At 35.8% G+C, this 16737-nt stretch overlaps 2 protein-coding genes across 4 annotated transcripts in view; one reads left to right on the top strand and one right to left on the bottom strand.

The window, feature by feature from the left end:
* The window catches only part of csnk2a2a (casein kinase 2, alpha prime polypeptide a), a 471730-nt gene that overhangs the window by 99024 nt on the left and 355969 nt on the right, over positions 1–16737 (top strand). The window lies entirely within an intron of this gene.
* On the bottom strand, positions 958–8434 carry kcng4b (potassium voltage-gated channel, subfamily G, member 4b). Of its 3 annotated transcripts, none has more exons than XM_087261963.1 (3): positions 8071–8434; positions 4327–5172; positions 958–1915 (listed from the first exon to the last, which is right to left on the bottom strand). In XM_087261963.1, the coding sequence occupies exons 2-3, from the start codon at positions 5071–5073 to the stop codon at positions 1055–1057; spliced, it is 1608 nt and encodes a 535-aa protein (XP_087118089.1). In that variant the 5' UTR covers positions 5074–5172; positions 8071–8434; the 3' UTR covers positions 958–1054. The 3 variants fall into 3 exon arrangements, with proteins under 3 accessions (XP_087118089.1, XP_087118090.1, XP_087118091.1); XM_087261964.1 differs by having other exon boundaries at positions 8152–8434; XM_087261965.1 differs by lacking the exon at positions 8071–8434 and having other exon boundaries at positions 3658–5016.

Genomic DNA, 16737 nt, shown 5'->3' with positions numbered 1-16737 from the left:
AACAGTTGTGTGTCAAAAAAATGTAAAAACTACATTGTTGGCTAGTGGCTTTACATAAGATCAGGGTGGGCATTTACTATACATGCAATACAATGATTGTTTTGTTGTGCTAGTGATTTAAATGGCATGACATGGGAGGTAGGAAATACTTTAATTTGCTTTAGCAACTAACAGTTTGCTTTAACTGCTGACTGTCAGTTGCTGTAGAGGCCATGGAAGAGCCACTTCTGGTGATGACTATGCATTCCAGACTTTAGGCTGTAATTGACTGCAAAGGATTTGCAACCAAGTACAGTACAGGGTGGGGCATTAATATGAATTCACCTTAACAAACTTATTGGGAGTTTCACAAGAAAAAACAATGGAGGGCCTGGTTTTAACGTAACTTTTTTCTTGTATAAGTTGTTTACACGTCCCCTCACATATACTAATGTGCCACAAACAGGATGCTAATATCACCAACCTCTCCCATTTTATTAAGGTGTATCCATATAAATGGCCCACCCTGTATTAAAAGGTGAAAGTTATTATTATTATGAAGATTATTATTCTGTCCAACTTTTGCACCCTTAACAAGTGGGAGGCACATATGCAAAGTGTTGCAATTCCTACAGCGTTCACCTGATTTGGATGTAAATACTCAAATTAAAGCTGACAATATGCAGTTAAAGCACGTCTTGTTCGTTTAATTTTAAATCCATTGTGTTGGTGTATAGAGCCAAAAATGTTAGAATTGTGTCAACGTCCAAATATTTAGGGATCTAACTGTAGGTGAGCACAGTCATATTTACAGGTTTTGACACACAAAACTGTTCATGGAACTTCATGTGATTACAGTTGAACCACTGAAGTCACATAAAATGCTTAGGCAATATCTTTGGTTCCTCTTCTTGAACATATTGGAACTATTGCTGCCTATGGAGGATGTAATAACAGGTAGGTCAAATCTTTGAAAACTTAATTTCAATGATTAAGATATTTATTACACAAACTCTTTCCAGCAGACTCATTAAAACATACAGAAATCCAACAGAAAAAAAATGGAAGTAACATGTCAGATATCTTTGCAACATGCAGCAGCAGTGAGGGTTGGCTGAATGGCAGCTGTGCCATTGTCTTTACGCAGGCTATTTCTGTTAGCAATGGCCCAAGAAAAGGAGTCTCTCTTCAACAGTCTCTGGGCATCCTCTTTAGCAGTGGCATCCAGGATGGCCACTCGCTCTTCTTTATAAATCATTTCTTGTTCCCGCTTCAGTTCGTGATATGAACGAGAAAACACATGGAAGATGGATGTTGCTGGAAAGGCCATAATGAGAATACCACTCAATATGCTGCTAAAGGCCACAACCTGGCCAGGTATACTGTATGGCACCATGTCACCATAGCCGACCGTGGTCATGGATATGATTGCCCACCAATAGGACGCAGGGATGCTGCTGAAGCTATTGGGACCAGTGGCTTTGCCCTTGCTGAATTCCTTCTCTGCCAAATGGACTAGAGGAGAGAATAAAGCCACAGCGACGCAGAGGAAAAGTAGCAGGAGTCCAAACTCTCGCATGCTCCGCTGCATTGTAAGACCAAGCGTCTGAAGGCCCAATGAGTGTCTCGCCAGTCGCATTACATAGAGGATTCGCAGGGCCCGCATGACCCGCAGTATTAAACCCAGTTTATCTAAATATCCACGACTTGTCCCGGCACCATTAAGCTCAGCTTCATCAGACGTATCTTCGCTATCAACAACCAAAGAAATGTAGTATGGTAGAATGGCTATGACATCGATGACATTAAGTGGATTTCGAAGAAACTGCATTTTGCTTTCAGCCTGCAGGAAGCGCAACAAAAACTCCATGGAGAACCAGGCCACACACACCGTTTCCACAATGAATATGTTGCGGCACTTTTCTGTGCATTCGCCCTGTAAAAGAACAAATAAAGGAACGGTGAAAAGGCAATTAAAAAAAAGTGATATTTTACTGCTGATCTTATTGTATATGAAAGAGGTGGAGCTGTTACCCATAAAGTGAGCCTCAACCAATCAATATCAAGGAATGGAAGTAAACATTTTATTAAAAATATTCTGTTGAACCTCGAAGATTGTTTGAAGAATTTAGAATGTGAAACCAGCTAGTGTTAGGCTATCCACATCTACAGGGGGAAATAAATAGTGATCACACTTTAATTTAATGGTCCATTTGTTGAATTTAAGTTACATTGCATCTAAATGCCAACTAATTTTCATTAGATTATAAGCAGACTGCTAGGTTGGGGTTAGGTTTAGTGTGTTGACGTACTTGCAAAGTTTCTTATAGTCAGTTAAAGGGGTCTGGATACAGACTTGGTGTAGTGCAATCTGAGCTCCATCCAATGTTTTTTATTGCGCTCACCTAATCCAACCGCTAACGATACCCGTCACAATAACATCACTCACTTAATTGAGTGCATTGTGTCTGACAATGTATCGCTGAGTGATGCAATCTCAGCTTGCATCATAAAGGCTGAATCCAGATACTATTGGTTAAATGTCTGTTTAGCAGCAGTATCAACACATGTTAAGCAGACAATCTACTAATACACAAATGGACCATCAAAATAAAGTGTTACTAATACATTCATACAAGTTTGGACCAACTTAATGGTGAGTAATTTATATCAAAATTGTAATTTCTTTGGATAGAATGCCTTTAAGAAAAGTTAGGAATTATGGATATCCATGCTGGAAATGAAAAGACAGCTGCTCCACCCAATCAAAACACCCAGAGGTAAAGGATGAGTGCTGAGCTTCCAGCTGTGTGCTCTTTCAGAAATCATGTTCATGGGTGAGCTTAAGTATTCGAAACTTATTATTATGGTAGTATGAAGCAGTGTGACATGAATGCAGCAGAGCTTTTATTTTGCCTCAGTTGAGCTTTTCCAGTAATGTTCATGTCCGGAAGAAGCAGCACTGTTTCATTCATTCATTTATTCATTCATTCATTCAGCTTCCCAGCCGAGGCTCAAACAGTGATCTTCTTGCTTTAAGGCGATCATGCTACCCACTGGGCCACCTTGCACCCTGCAGCACTGTTTTACAAAACAAAACAAATTTAAAGATTCTGTTTTAATACTGATGTGCGCAGTCTAATAAAATGCTCAACATACTTTGGTATTTCCCTGTTTTCTATTCAACCAAATTGGAAATAATGGGTATTTGACACCATTAGCATCATTAGCAAAACTAATTATTTCTCTGGGTTAATATAAGTACATAAGTAAGCAAAATATATAAACATGTATTGTTTTTTTTATATTTTAATAAAAAAATCTTAAATGCCCTTAAATCATATAAATTTTTAGAAACTGATTTAGTTCAGTTAGCTAAAATTTAATTGGTCAACAATACGAAAAAGCCTTAACCCTGGTTCTTTTTCTTATAATATGACAATATTATGACTGGGCCAACACGGTGGCTCAGTGCTTAGCACTGTCGTCTTACAGCAAGAAGGTCGCTGGTTGGAGTCCCGGCTGGGTCAGTTGGCATTTCTGTGTGGAGTTTGCATGTTTTCCCTGTGTTGGCTTGGGTTTTCCCCACAGTCCAAATACATGCGCTATAGGGTAATTGAATAAATTAAACTGGCCGTAGTGTATGAGAGTGTGCATATGAGAGTGCATGGGTGTTACCCAGTACTGGAAGGCCATCTGCTGTGTAAAACATGTATTATAAGTTGCCGATTCATTCTGCTGTGGCAACCCCTGATGAATAAAGGGACTGAGCCAAAGGAAAAGAAATAAATTAATGAAGTATTATAACATGTTTAGCATATACTTTTGGGGAAAAAAGACTGAAACCCTAGAATGGTATGATATGTGATCTAAGGAAATCAAGAAAGCTATGTCATGTCATTAAATTCAATATTTTTAACATTAGCTTTGTATCATGATATACCCAATAGTACTTCTAGCTCAGACTTGCAGTCTCAGACACATGTACTCAGAGCTATATTACTTTGAGGCGTAGTGTTAAGGGTGGGGTTAGGTGTACACATTATTAAACATCCGGTCTGCAGCCAGACCCTTCTCCACAAAATAAATACAACACACAAACCCGATACAAAAGTGATTATGAGTGATTAGACCAGGCATGGGCAAACTTGATCCTCAAGGGCAGGTGTCCCTGCATAGTTTTGCTCAAAAACTAATAAAACACACCTAAACACACATCAGTGTCTTCAAAGTCAATAAAAACTGTGTTTGATTATTCTTGGAGCAAAACTATGCAGGGACACTGGTCCTTCAGGATCAAGTTTGCCCATCGCTGGATTAGACAGAAGAGTGATTTTGTAGACTTGCCCTGTTTTCGTGATCAGGCAAGGTGCTGATACACAAGCTGATAACTGTCACTGCAATCATGATCACAGAGAAACACGCAAAGAGCTTCCCAGCCCAGCCGGAATGAGGGTTTTCCACTATCTCCTGCAGCCGATTCATGAGCCTGATGAAGCCCTTGTCCTGTGCAAGAGGCCTCTGTAGGGCATGCCTCTTCTGCTTCCTCTCATCCTCCTTTCTCTTCTTTTCTGCCACATCCTCCACACGAGACAACAACTTGCGCCGGCAGCAGCGCTCCATATGAACAGGGTCGATACCCCAGTAGGTGAGTTCATCAGACAGCGACACAGCACAAACCTGCCGCAGCAGCCTCAGTTTCCCTGCGGCAAGAAAATTTAGGATGACCCTAAAGGCCACCGAGCTGCGGTCAAAGAAGAATTCCCGTCGAGCCTCATCATAGTCATCACAGAGCTGGGCGATATCATCCGGGCTGCTGCAGTGACGCAGCTGTCCCAGCCGAGAGAGGGGGAATTCATCCAGTGTGCTCCATGGGAATGTGTAGCGATCCCCTCCAACATTAATGAGGGCTAGTTTACTGTGGTCAACGTCTTTCAGAGTAGAGATGCCACATAGTCGCTGGGCCCGCTGAAAGTACACGCCTTTGATGGTTTCAGTCTCTGGGATTTCAGTGAAGAACAAGTCAAGACTGCTGTCGTCTGTGCTGACCGAGAGATTGCTAAAGTCATGGTTAGCATTGCTGATGATGGGCATGGTGGCATTTGGGCTGTTGGGTTTGAATTACTGTGGTATATGTGGGTATGCAGCTTTCGTAGCTTAAACAGGAAGTAGAGCACCGGAGTTGGTGGAACACTGTAAAAAAAAAGGGATGTGATTAAACTGAAACTAATAAGCATTATGAACAGTTTTCAAAACTCAAAGCCAGATTTCATAGGGTGACTATTTGTCCTTTTTTGGGACTTAGAAAACGAAGGATTTCTAAATCTCCAGGATTCAGTTTCACTTTCTACAGTTGTCATTAAGGGTACTGTATGTTTTTAGATAATGTTTACCTGCGTTTTAAGCCATGCCTTGTTGCACACCATATGTCAGTCATGTACACAAACATTGACAAGTGCATCTCAATCCCTCAGGCAATAGCAGTAGAGAGCAGAGAGCAGTTGCTTTTACCTGTCAAAAGGTGCCACATGGCTAGCGTAACAGTGAAAAATTTTTATTTTTTAATTTTAAATTTAAAATAAATTTTATTATAATCTGTTGAATAGAAACAGTCACCCTAGATTTATGGCCTTATTTGACACCACTTCCCCCCAGAGCCACCCCACCCTTCCATACAATCGGACCGGGGGTCCAATTTAAAGTTTGTTGGAATAATTTTTTTGGTCCAAAAATCCTTAACGTGGAGTCATTATGATTATTTCACTACTCATTGATCCAATATTAAAACTACCACACATCCTTGATTGGGCTGCCTACTATTATGACTGTACAATATACAGTTTAAGCATTGACTTGCAGGTTGTAGATTAGTTGTAAATTAGCTGCTTAATCTTTAAGTTTAATAGATTGAAAGTTTATCATTTCCATTTGCTTCTATGGCCTGTTATTTTTAACTTAAGTGAGTTTAAAGCAATAGGATTGTGATGCTTATAGCTTTTTACAAAAAATTTACTGTTATTTATTTGTAAAGTGAGGATTATGCAAAAGGCTTTTACATTTAATTATCAGAACCTCAATGCAATATTTGACAGTGCCTGTAATTTGTTTATTATATTGTATTAATTAATATATATATATATATATATATATATATATATATATATATATATATATATATATATATATATATATATATATATATATATATATTTAAAAAAAATATATATATATATATATATATATATATATATTTTTTTTAAACCTGCTAATTTATTTTTGTTGTTATATTACAAAAATAATGTGATGTCTGTTGTTTCCAATATAGCGCAGTTGTATTGGCAATGGTTACTGAGAGAGCGAGCACATGCACAAAAGTGAAGTACTGACAGAAGTTTTCTCTGAAGTCAAGAATGATCATGGAAGTTTTTAAGAAAATTGCTATAATAAATTGTTACCCTGTGCTCTTGAATAGAAGCTGCAGGTGCAATTTGCCGATTGTCCTGCAGATGACCTCATGACTCTTCTTACTGTACTCCAGATCACTCTGAGGTCAATGCTGATCTTCAAGATCTGCTTGAAAGCATTGTTCACCCAAAATAAAAATGTACTCCCTATTTGCTCACTCTTAAGTGGTTCCAAACATTTATTTGTTTCTTTTTTCTGCAAAAGACATTTTGACCAAAGCTGAAAACAGCTATAGAAGTCTATGGTTACCGATTTCCAGTTCTTTTTCAGAATCTCTTATACTGTGTTCAACAGAAGAAAGAATCTCAAGTGACAAGAGAAGGGTGATCACATGATGACAGAATCTTTCCCTTTGAGTTATGATATAGGAAACAGACCATAACCGACATCAGTCATGCAGTCATTTACCAGTTTGTTTAGGTTTAGGAAGAACAGCCCAATATATTACAGTAGTCATAATACAATGGTTATATCAGTCTATAATATCATAGTACTGTAGAAAACTGTTCTACTGCCATGTTTCCTTAGGGAGGCGCTATTGAGTTTCTACAAGATCTTAAGAATTAATCAACCATATGGGCATTTAGATCTGTGCCTACAGTGCACCATACACGGCTATGAATCTTTTTAAATAACAGCAGATGAAGTGGGCTGACCGAAAACAAATTGCTTTCCATTCAGCTGTTTCCAGTTATGTAAGTCCACCTCCTCTTTATTAAAAAAGTTACATTCGGAAATGGGGCAACATAAATTATCCTATAAACCTCTATTCGAAAAGTACTTTTAATTTTTTAACTAAAATTTGTAACTTCACTCCCTCAAACATCATTTTACTCTGGAACTACATACTTTATTCTAAGTTGAATGGTTAGTTTCATCCAAACAAACAAATAAATGTATAAAGAAATATTTGTAAAAAATGAAGAAAACGATTTTGTCATTATTTATTCACTGTCCAAAGCCACATGTTGGTTCATGCACATAAACACAAATTAAGATTTCAGTTTACTCTACACTTTAATTATGCAAAATTAAACTTTCTAATTAAAATCCAAAAAAGAACTTTGCATAACAGAAAGGTTCTTTAGATTATTAAATGGATACCTCACACTAGCAAAATGTTATTCTAGGAAATGTTCACTGAAAGGTTCTATATGGAAACTAAATTGTTTTAGTTTTTTTTTTCTATGGTATGACTTTGATTCAGTTTTGTAACATTAATTTTAAGACTGTATCACTTAATTCGTGGATTCACTGTAAGATGCTTTTATAACCTGTTTGTATCTTTTACTTTTAGGTATTTACTGGTTTATTAAAATTACTTGTGCTTTAAATATTAACCAATGTTTACTGATCTGAAAACAATAAATTATGACATAATATATATGGATACATTATATATTTAATTTCTACACCCTTATCCCTTACAATGCATATAAAAGTTGGCATAATCAGAAAGAAAATGTGTAAAGAGAAAATGTAAAACTCAACTATGACCAAATTGAGCACATTTATGATTTATAACTGTATTTTTTGTTGTGCTTTATGACTGTGCAATATAATTGAAAAATCGTTCAATGCATACCATTTCATAAAACAGAACAAACAAAAAGTCTTTCGACTTACCTGCATTTTTATCCTAATAGAACATGTTTTTTTCCTCAGTTGTCATATTATTCAAATATTTAAATTAGGAATGAGTATCACCCAAGTTTAATAAGTCGATAGATGTTCCTCGTCCCATCCTGGAAGTTAGTTTGCTGCAGTGAAACGCTGCCATGAGCTCCTCTTGCGCGTCTCTCACAGGACACTGCTCTGATGGACAGGAATAATCTATCTCATAAAGATCACCTGAATATCTAACACAGTCGGCAGGGGAAAAAAAGGTTGAGTAAAAAAATGCTTTCGGGAATAAAGCCGATTATCTAACACCGATGTCCTCCAGAACCCCGCTGTTGTTTATTCCTGTGCTTTTCGGATATTAAACACCAGCGGTTGTGCGCGCGTGCGCGTCCACTTACACTTGAGGAACAGCATGCGTCAAAAGAAGGGAGAACAATAAAATATTTTAGAGCCATGTCATAACTGTAAACATTAAGTTTGTTTAAACTGGAGGAGTCAAAATATGACATTAGTTTTCACTTAATTGTGTACCCAAGATATATAGCAAGATGTTTAATTGTAAAATTAAATATGACTTTGATCAAGCTTAATTATGAATGTTGTAGGCTATTAAGGACGTAGAGCAAGCTATACATTCTGAATTAATTATCAATGTTCATAGCGGCTATTAAATGCTCACCTATGACTACATATCAACTTTTTATGATTATACAATATTCAATTATAACTCCATTCACTTGTTTTTATTGCATAAGACAAACTAAAGTTGGATTAATATATTCCAAAATTTTACAGAATTATTCTAATTGTTATTAAGAATCCATAAATTTAACAAGTTATTAAACACAGTGATTAACCATACGAAAAGGGGTGTTCTTAAAAACATAGAACATGCTTTGCAGAGGTAAAATCTCAGACATTACGTGAATCATTGCTTTAGTCAAATATGTACATTGGGAGATTGTAACTCTTGATCCACAGATTAATGAATATCAGGGCTTAGCTGTAATCTCCTGTAGACAGATGATGGTGCCTGAACAGTGAGCATGCTGGGACAGTTGAACCAGTGACGACCCATGCTTACCACACTGGATAAACAACAACACGGTTATCTGCAGGGTTTTGGTGAACAGCTGGTGTTTGGACGAATCTTTACTCTTCTGTAATCAAGTTTTTGTTTTTTTGTCACGTTCAACCTGTTCTTAAACCAGCTCTCAAGTTACCTGTAACTGGATGAACTGGGTCTACAGATAGAAACAGGAGAACCTTATTAAGTGCTTTGACATCAGGGTCTCCTTACATTCAGCATCTAGGTTTTCTTTTCTTCCTGGTCCGTTCAACAAGTAACCTTCAAAGAGTAATCAAGTTTATTAGCACAGTTTGAAGAAAATTTATGCCTGTGTAAAAGTCGTTACCAACGCTGCTTGTAGTTGCCATGATTTTTTCTGTATTTTTAGAGAGTCCTTACGTTGGCCAAGGTGTTCTGGATGATTGATGTATATATAATGAGTTGTTAGACTGTTCTGGGTGACTGCTTACTGGCCAGTGTCAGTTCCTTAGATGCTGGGTCGCCTTGTTAAAAACAAGGTCACTAACCTGTACTGCGTAATGTAATGATGCCTATTTGTGGATAATAAAACGGAAATTAAATGACACTTAATAATTAGAATGCATACTCCTATTACTAACTAAATGTGTTTAAAGTAAACTTTAAACAATACAGTATAATATTATACATGTGCATGCACATAATACAGAATAGAGAACATGTATAAGACGAATAAGATTAAAAAAAAATTGCAAACAACGTAAAATGTGCTAAATTTCCAGGTGTTAATTAGCTTGAATTCTGATAGTCAAATGATCATTCTGATTATTAAAAGATCATCCATGCACACATCACAAGTAAGTTTATGTAAAAACTGTTCATACGGTATTTTATAACCTGCCAATTTCCTAAGTAATCACATGAAATTCAATGCTAATAACGTGAACAGAGGAAAACACTAGAGGGCTGAACTTCTAAGAAGCACTATCTACTAAATAAGAGAATCACAATCCAAGCCCTGTTTTCAAGAATCTGCAGTACTTTTAAGGACCAAAAAATCTGCAAATAAAGCACCCAATTAGGGCATTTAAAGTTCACTACACACTTGATAAGAGATGGATGTTGAGAATTGTTGTGACTTACAACCATATTAATAAATATTTTTATAAAATAAACATTGAATGAATGGTACAGTAGCCTTCTCAGTCAAAACATGAACCAAATTTTCATGTAAAGACATGACTCAGGTAAATTTAAAGTTGTGAATATTTAAGAAAATAACAACAGTTGAACATCCAATCAATCAATCAATCAATCAATCAATCAATCAATCAATCAATCAATCAATCAATCAATCAATCAATCAATCAATCAATCAATCAATCAATCAATCAATCAATTAATCAATCAATCCATCCATCCATCCATCAATACATCCATCCATCCATCCATCCATCCATCCATCCATCCATCCATCCATCCATCCGTCAATCAATCAATCAATCAATCAATCAATCAATCAATCAATTGTTACAACCCCAAATGTCTAGGGCTGATGTTGAACATAAGTTAAAGAAAATAAATAAATAATCAGTTAGCAGGTTATGATTTAAATGACTTTAAAGATTCTTTTATTGTGAGAAGGGGGAAAAAGTTTGTAAAATGCTTTAGGACTGAGCAAGGCCAAAACAATAAACAAAACATTAGCTAACTACACCCCAAAGATAACTTACCTAATGAACCAAAAGAAATGCAGAAAATCAATTACAAATACTACACTTACTCTTATACTAAACCAAAAAACAGGAGAAAATGTCAGTGTCAAAGTAGATGGCATTCAGCACCTACGGCGTTCAGCTTACAGCTTTATCATAAAAAAATATGTGTGTGACAGTCACAACAAGGAGGGAGGAGAAGAAAGGTGGAGAGCACCTTAAAGTTCACAATTTAAGAACAACAAGAAAACACTTCAACAGGTTTTAAACAAGAACGACACATTCTTTGGAAAGCTCTCCGTCTCTTCCCCTACGATCTGACTCCATCGGCCTGCTTTTCAAAAGATGCTTCATTCTCCAAGCACTAACCACAGCGCATGCGTGCAGCATGTCTAATTAGGGCTGGGCAACCTGAAAGCAGGAACAGGACAGGATGAGAGAGAAAGAGAGAGAGACACACAAACACATAAGTAAAAAAAGAAACAACCGACCAATACGCTAAAGCATCAATCAATCAATCAATCAATCAATCAATCAATCAATCAATCAATCAATCAATCAATCAATCAATCAATCAATCAATCAATCAATCAATCAATCAATCAATCAATCAATCAATCAATCAATCAATCAATCAAAATACCAAAATCAACAGCACAGTTTGCTCGTAAATGTGATTTATAAACTAGTCTTATTATTTTTTGGCTTCCACAGATTACAAAAGCAAAATGCCTCTAAAATTTTGTACTGTCATCCATTCAAACTTTCAAAAACTTGGCAAACATTTTTTAGCTTCCACAGATAAAAAATACCTCTAAAAGTGTGTACTGTCATACTCTCAAACTTCCACATCAGTCAAATCCAGCCCGATCTCTCGAGTGAACTTAACTTTTTTACGTTTTGTCAGTTTGTTGGCTAATTCCTACGAGTTCAGCTTGTTACGAATTGCCTTGAGCCCTAATCTCATTATGTTATTGAAAAAGAAAAAAAGATTGAAGTATACAAAAATATACCACACATGCTAAAATGCCTGTCTTTGTGAAATTTCACTTATAGTCGATTGTCTTGAAAACCAACGTATTGGAATGTACTAGAACAGTACATGAACTAGTAGGCTACATCAGATGCTTTTGGTGTTAAAGTGAACGCAGCTTTATACACCTGCTCTTGTCTCAATCCCTTGATCACACACTGTACACCCCAAAAAAGTTAAGGTAACTCAAACTGTTTGAGGAAACCAATTGCAACAAATAATTTAGGTTCAAAAACGAATCCCAATAAGTACTGTGCACTTACTCCATTTAAGTAAACGAATTAATTTGAGCACTGTAAAACCCAATAAATGAAGGGAACTCAAACCAACTGAGTACTGTAAAACCCAATAAGTTAAGGCAACTCAAACCGTTTGAGGGAACCGTTTGCTACAAACCATTTGACTTAAAAAAACTAATGTATACAAGTACCGTGAACTTACTACATTTAGGTTGAAATAAGAAGGTATTTAATATTAACTCATTACCTTTAACACTGAGTTCAAAACTCTTTTCAAATAAGTAAAATTAATTTTCAGTCAATTTTGAGTTAACTACACTCATTTCATTTGATAAAGTTGACTGTTGTGTTTTACAGTGTTTTACAAAAGAAGAATCATTCAACTATTTAATCAAACTAAGCATAATAGCATGGATAAGAATTTGATTATGTAATATAAATGTTCTTAGTAGGATTTGCATTTGTATTTCTGTCTTTTTCTCTCTATTAACATATTGACAGTAGTTTACCCTTCTAAAAACATACTTGTCCTATACCATATTAATACGGAAGTTGGTTTTATTATGAATGACAAGTTGTGAAAGGTTGTCGCCACAAGTATTGTATTTGAATAAACAGGTGCACAGACTGAATAAACAGACTGCTGTGATTAGACTACTAGGCTAATGGTAAATATATATAACAGGAAAAACAACTAATTCATAATAATATTTAACTTAACTCTTATATCTGTATATTCAATTGTGTCCACTAGGCGGAGATGTTGACTTGCGGTTTTAAAATTGAGCACAAGGCTGACACACTCCGGATGTTTTCAACACATATTCTCTGTGAGCCTTTTAGTCACTAAGCAACGTTTGAGCGAGAAACAGTCCGAAATAGCATTTATCTTTGTTCACAAATACATAAATAAAAATAAATGAATAAAATATGAACGTAGTTTCTACAATGAGGAATGAAAAAAAAAAACAAACAAACATATTTTAACTATTAAAAACAGTAAATTTCATTGGCTTCTACTAGGATTTCATATTCCAGTAGGATTTATTGATTTTAACTTGACATGATGAATAGCAAACAATAATTTACAAATTCTTGGTGTTGATTTCCTTATTATTCAAAGCGTTATTCTCACATTGAAATTTTTTCCACAGGTTCCCTGTGAGGACTGGGTTTAGGGGTGAGGTAAAGACAAATAACAAGTGGTTTTTACTGTTTGAAAACATACCTATTGTGGTGTCTGGTTGGTTTAAGGACATTAAGAGTGTACTCACACTATCCTTCCCGAACCGTGCCCAGGCCCGTTTCCCAGAGGCACCTTCGAGAGAGAGTTCGAAGAGATCACAAATAGTGTACTAAAGTGGGTCGGCCATGTACTGGCACTAAAGGAGGATACGGTCCAAATAACAGTTCTAAAAAATTGCTACAATCGTAACCTGGAGGAGGTACAGTATGGAAATGCTACATCCAAAAGAAAATATCCTTGGCCAGCTAAAAGATATGACTTTGGTGGACAACCCTAATGAACCGATTTACATGTTTAGAGATATACTACAAGCTACCTTGATATAGATATTTTACAAGCTTTCCTGATATAGTAGTACCCAAATATATCAGCAGTAACGCATGCATAAATACTGTATAAAAGGCTGAATCATAAAAACCAGCAGTGCTCTTAACTGACTTCTTTATAGTAAATGTCTCAGGTCCTTTATTCTTAGCAGAGAATAAAGTAAAGGGTTTGTTTTGTTCTTATTATTCTTTCATTCTTCTTTTTCACTGGATCTATTTTATTAATAAAAGGGTATTTTATTCCTTTTTCTCATTGGAGTGGACATTGGATTCATTTGCAAAACCAAGATACCTTTGTGTGGTAAGTTATGAATCTAATTATTCCCTGAACAACATTACAAAAGATGGTCCTAAACAAGACTTGCTGCAAAAGACTGTGCTGCATCAAGTTCTGCTGGTGTGCCTATTATCTGAGCTTTGAGTTCCTTGTGTTTTCCTGTTCTCTCTGTTCTTGTCTAAACTGCACTGCACTTTGTTTATGGCATTGTGCCATGCTCTTTGTTTCAGAGCTTTTTGGAGGAGGCTAAAAGTGTGTTTGACTGAGAGGCCTGGGGCAGAAGGGTGGAACGGGTCCTAGCTATACTGGATATGTACCTGCACGGATTAAATACTTATACCATAAGACTTGTCTGGCAATCATTCTGAGACTATTATTTTTTTAAACAGATTTCACCATCAATCCAGTGGTCCTTCAGCATTTCTGGTTGGTACTTTACAAGCTCCATATTAACTGTATCATTATGTCTTTTGTCTGCTTGTTCTTCTGTGTCTTGTGTTTTTCAAGAGAAGCACGTGGACCTGTCAGATATGTCATTTGATTACCTCAACCGAGAGAGTGATCAGAAGTCTCAAGCTGCTTCTTCACATGTTCCTAATGACTGTGCTTTAGATTTATCGCAGCGTACGTCTCTGCACTTTTGCACACATCTCCACTGTCTTCTTGATGATCTGAGATCAGCGCTAACCTTGAGAAGCAGCAGCATCACTGATCTTCATGAACAACACGCAGCAGACTGTGTTGAGTTGCCGTGCTCCTGAGCCCATGTGGTTTTATTTAACAGCACAACATAGTTTTTATCAGTTTATTATGTATACAGTTTATATCTCCAAGCTGAAACACATTTAACTAATGGTTCCTGCCTTGTTCTACACAGCAATTTTTCTGGATTTACTCACTGATTTCAACATTTTAAATAAAAGACATAAATTGATTTTATGATTTTACATTGATGAATGGGATTTTTGAGTTATTTGTTTCTCACAAGACTTTTGGAAGGGAGACACGGTGGCTGAGTGATTAGCACTGTTGCCTCACAGCCAGAAGGTCGAGTCCCTGCTGGGTTTGCTTGTTCTCTTTGTGTTTGTATGAGTTTCCTCCAGGTGTTTCCCTCACAGTCCAAAGACATGTGCTTTAGATGATGTTTCCCAGTACAAGGTTGCAGCTGGAAGGGCATTCGATGTGTAAAACAAATGCTGGATAAGTTGGCGGTTCATTTCGCTGTGGTGACCCCTGATGAATAAAGGGGCTACAAACAAATCATTTGAGGAAATTTTTTATAATATTAACATTTTTTATTATATTAACAATATTTACACATTTTTTTCACAAGTTTTACTTTATTTTGCTATTCTTGCTTTAATGAACTAAAGTAGTATTCTGCACCCACTATATATCAACACACTTTTAACTGTTGCTTCTATTAGATACTGTCCACTGATATTTTATTAGTTGAAATTGTTTACATTGAGCATATTTATATAAAGGGATAGTTCACGCAAAAATAAAAATCAAGTCATCATTTACTCATCGTTCATTAGTTAATTAATTTACTTACATGAACTAATCATGAACAACACTTGTACAGCATTTATTAATCATAATTGAACATTTACTAATGCGTTATTAAGATGTTGGTGCTTGTTAACATTAGTTAATGCACCATGAGTTAACATGAACTAACAATGAACTACCGTATTTTCATTAACTAACATTAACTAACATGAACAAATACAGTAGTAAATGTATTGTTCATTGTTTGTTGCCTTTCAGTAAATGCATTAACTAATGAACCTTATTGTAAAGTGTGACCATATTTTATTAATCTACAGGTAATAAGCCAATATACAGTAGTTAATAGTGGGAATTGGTACTTAAACTTAAGTGTTACCAATTAATGTAGATATAATTTTGAACTATAATTAAATAAGCATAATTATGTTATGAAAAACATTTTGTTTTTTAATAGAGGAGATGACTTGTTACAGTTGTTGCATGTGTTGTGTAGTGTGTTGGGAATGTGTGGGTGAAGGCATCAAGATAAGAGTGTGATCCTGCTAAAAACAGGGCTGGTTTGTTTTCTGGAATTCAAATAGCAACATCCTTTTCCAGAAATCACTTACTGCGTCCTTGACAAGAATCATTGGCAGACATTCAAATGTACCCAGTATTACGTACATCAAAAAGCACCAAGTTACTTTGCTGGTTTTGACATCAGTAAACTACTTTTCCGGTAGAGGCTGTGTTTTGATGAAGTCATACATAAGTCAAAGAATACTGAAATAAGTTAAATTTCCATAAATAAGTCCAGCTATTTCAGAATTTCACATTCGGTTCAACATGATTTACTATCAGATTATGAGTAAACAATTTCAATACCTTTTTTTCAATGCAGAGTCAGAAAATATTGATATTTTTAGTTTGCATTTACTTTAACTTTACAATGAACTGAAAATCACACTATTATTCTTATGTAAGCTATCACATAATTGGTTGTTTTGTTCCTATTTAGGCCATGTAAATTAACTAATTATATTGTTGTCAATAAGTACTTTATGTCCTGTGAGTGTTTTGTCAAGCAATAGTTGGCCTGTTTTGTTGAGTACAGGTACTTAAAATTAACCAAGTTAAAAGTTTTTCTTTTGCTAATATGTGCACAAAACCAGTCACAAGAGTCAACTTTTGGAAAACAAAATTTCTATAATCAAGTGAGCTTTTCATTGTTGTGTGGTTTGGTTTGTTAGGACAGGACAATATTTGGCTGAGATACAACTATTTCAGTATCT

Source organism: Danio rerio, chromosome 7 (genome assembly GCF_052040795.2).
Source record: "Danio rerio strain M-AB ecotype USA chromosome 7, GRCz13ab, whole genome shotgun sequence".
NCBI lineage: Eukaryota > Metazoa > Chordata > Actinopteri > Cypriniformes > Danionidae > Danio > Danio rerio.
Note: the sequence above shows the minus strand (reverse complement) of the source record. Positions and strands in the feature narration are given on the sequence as shown.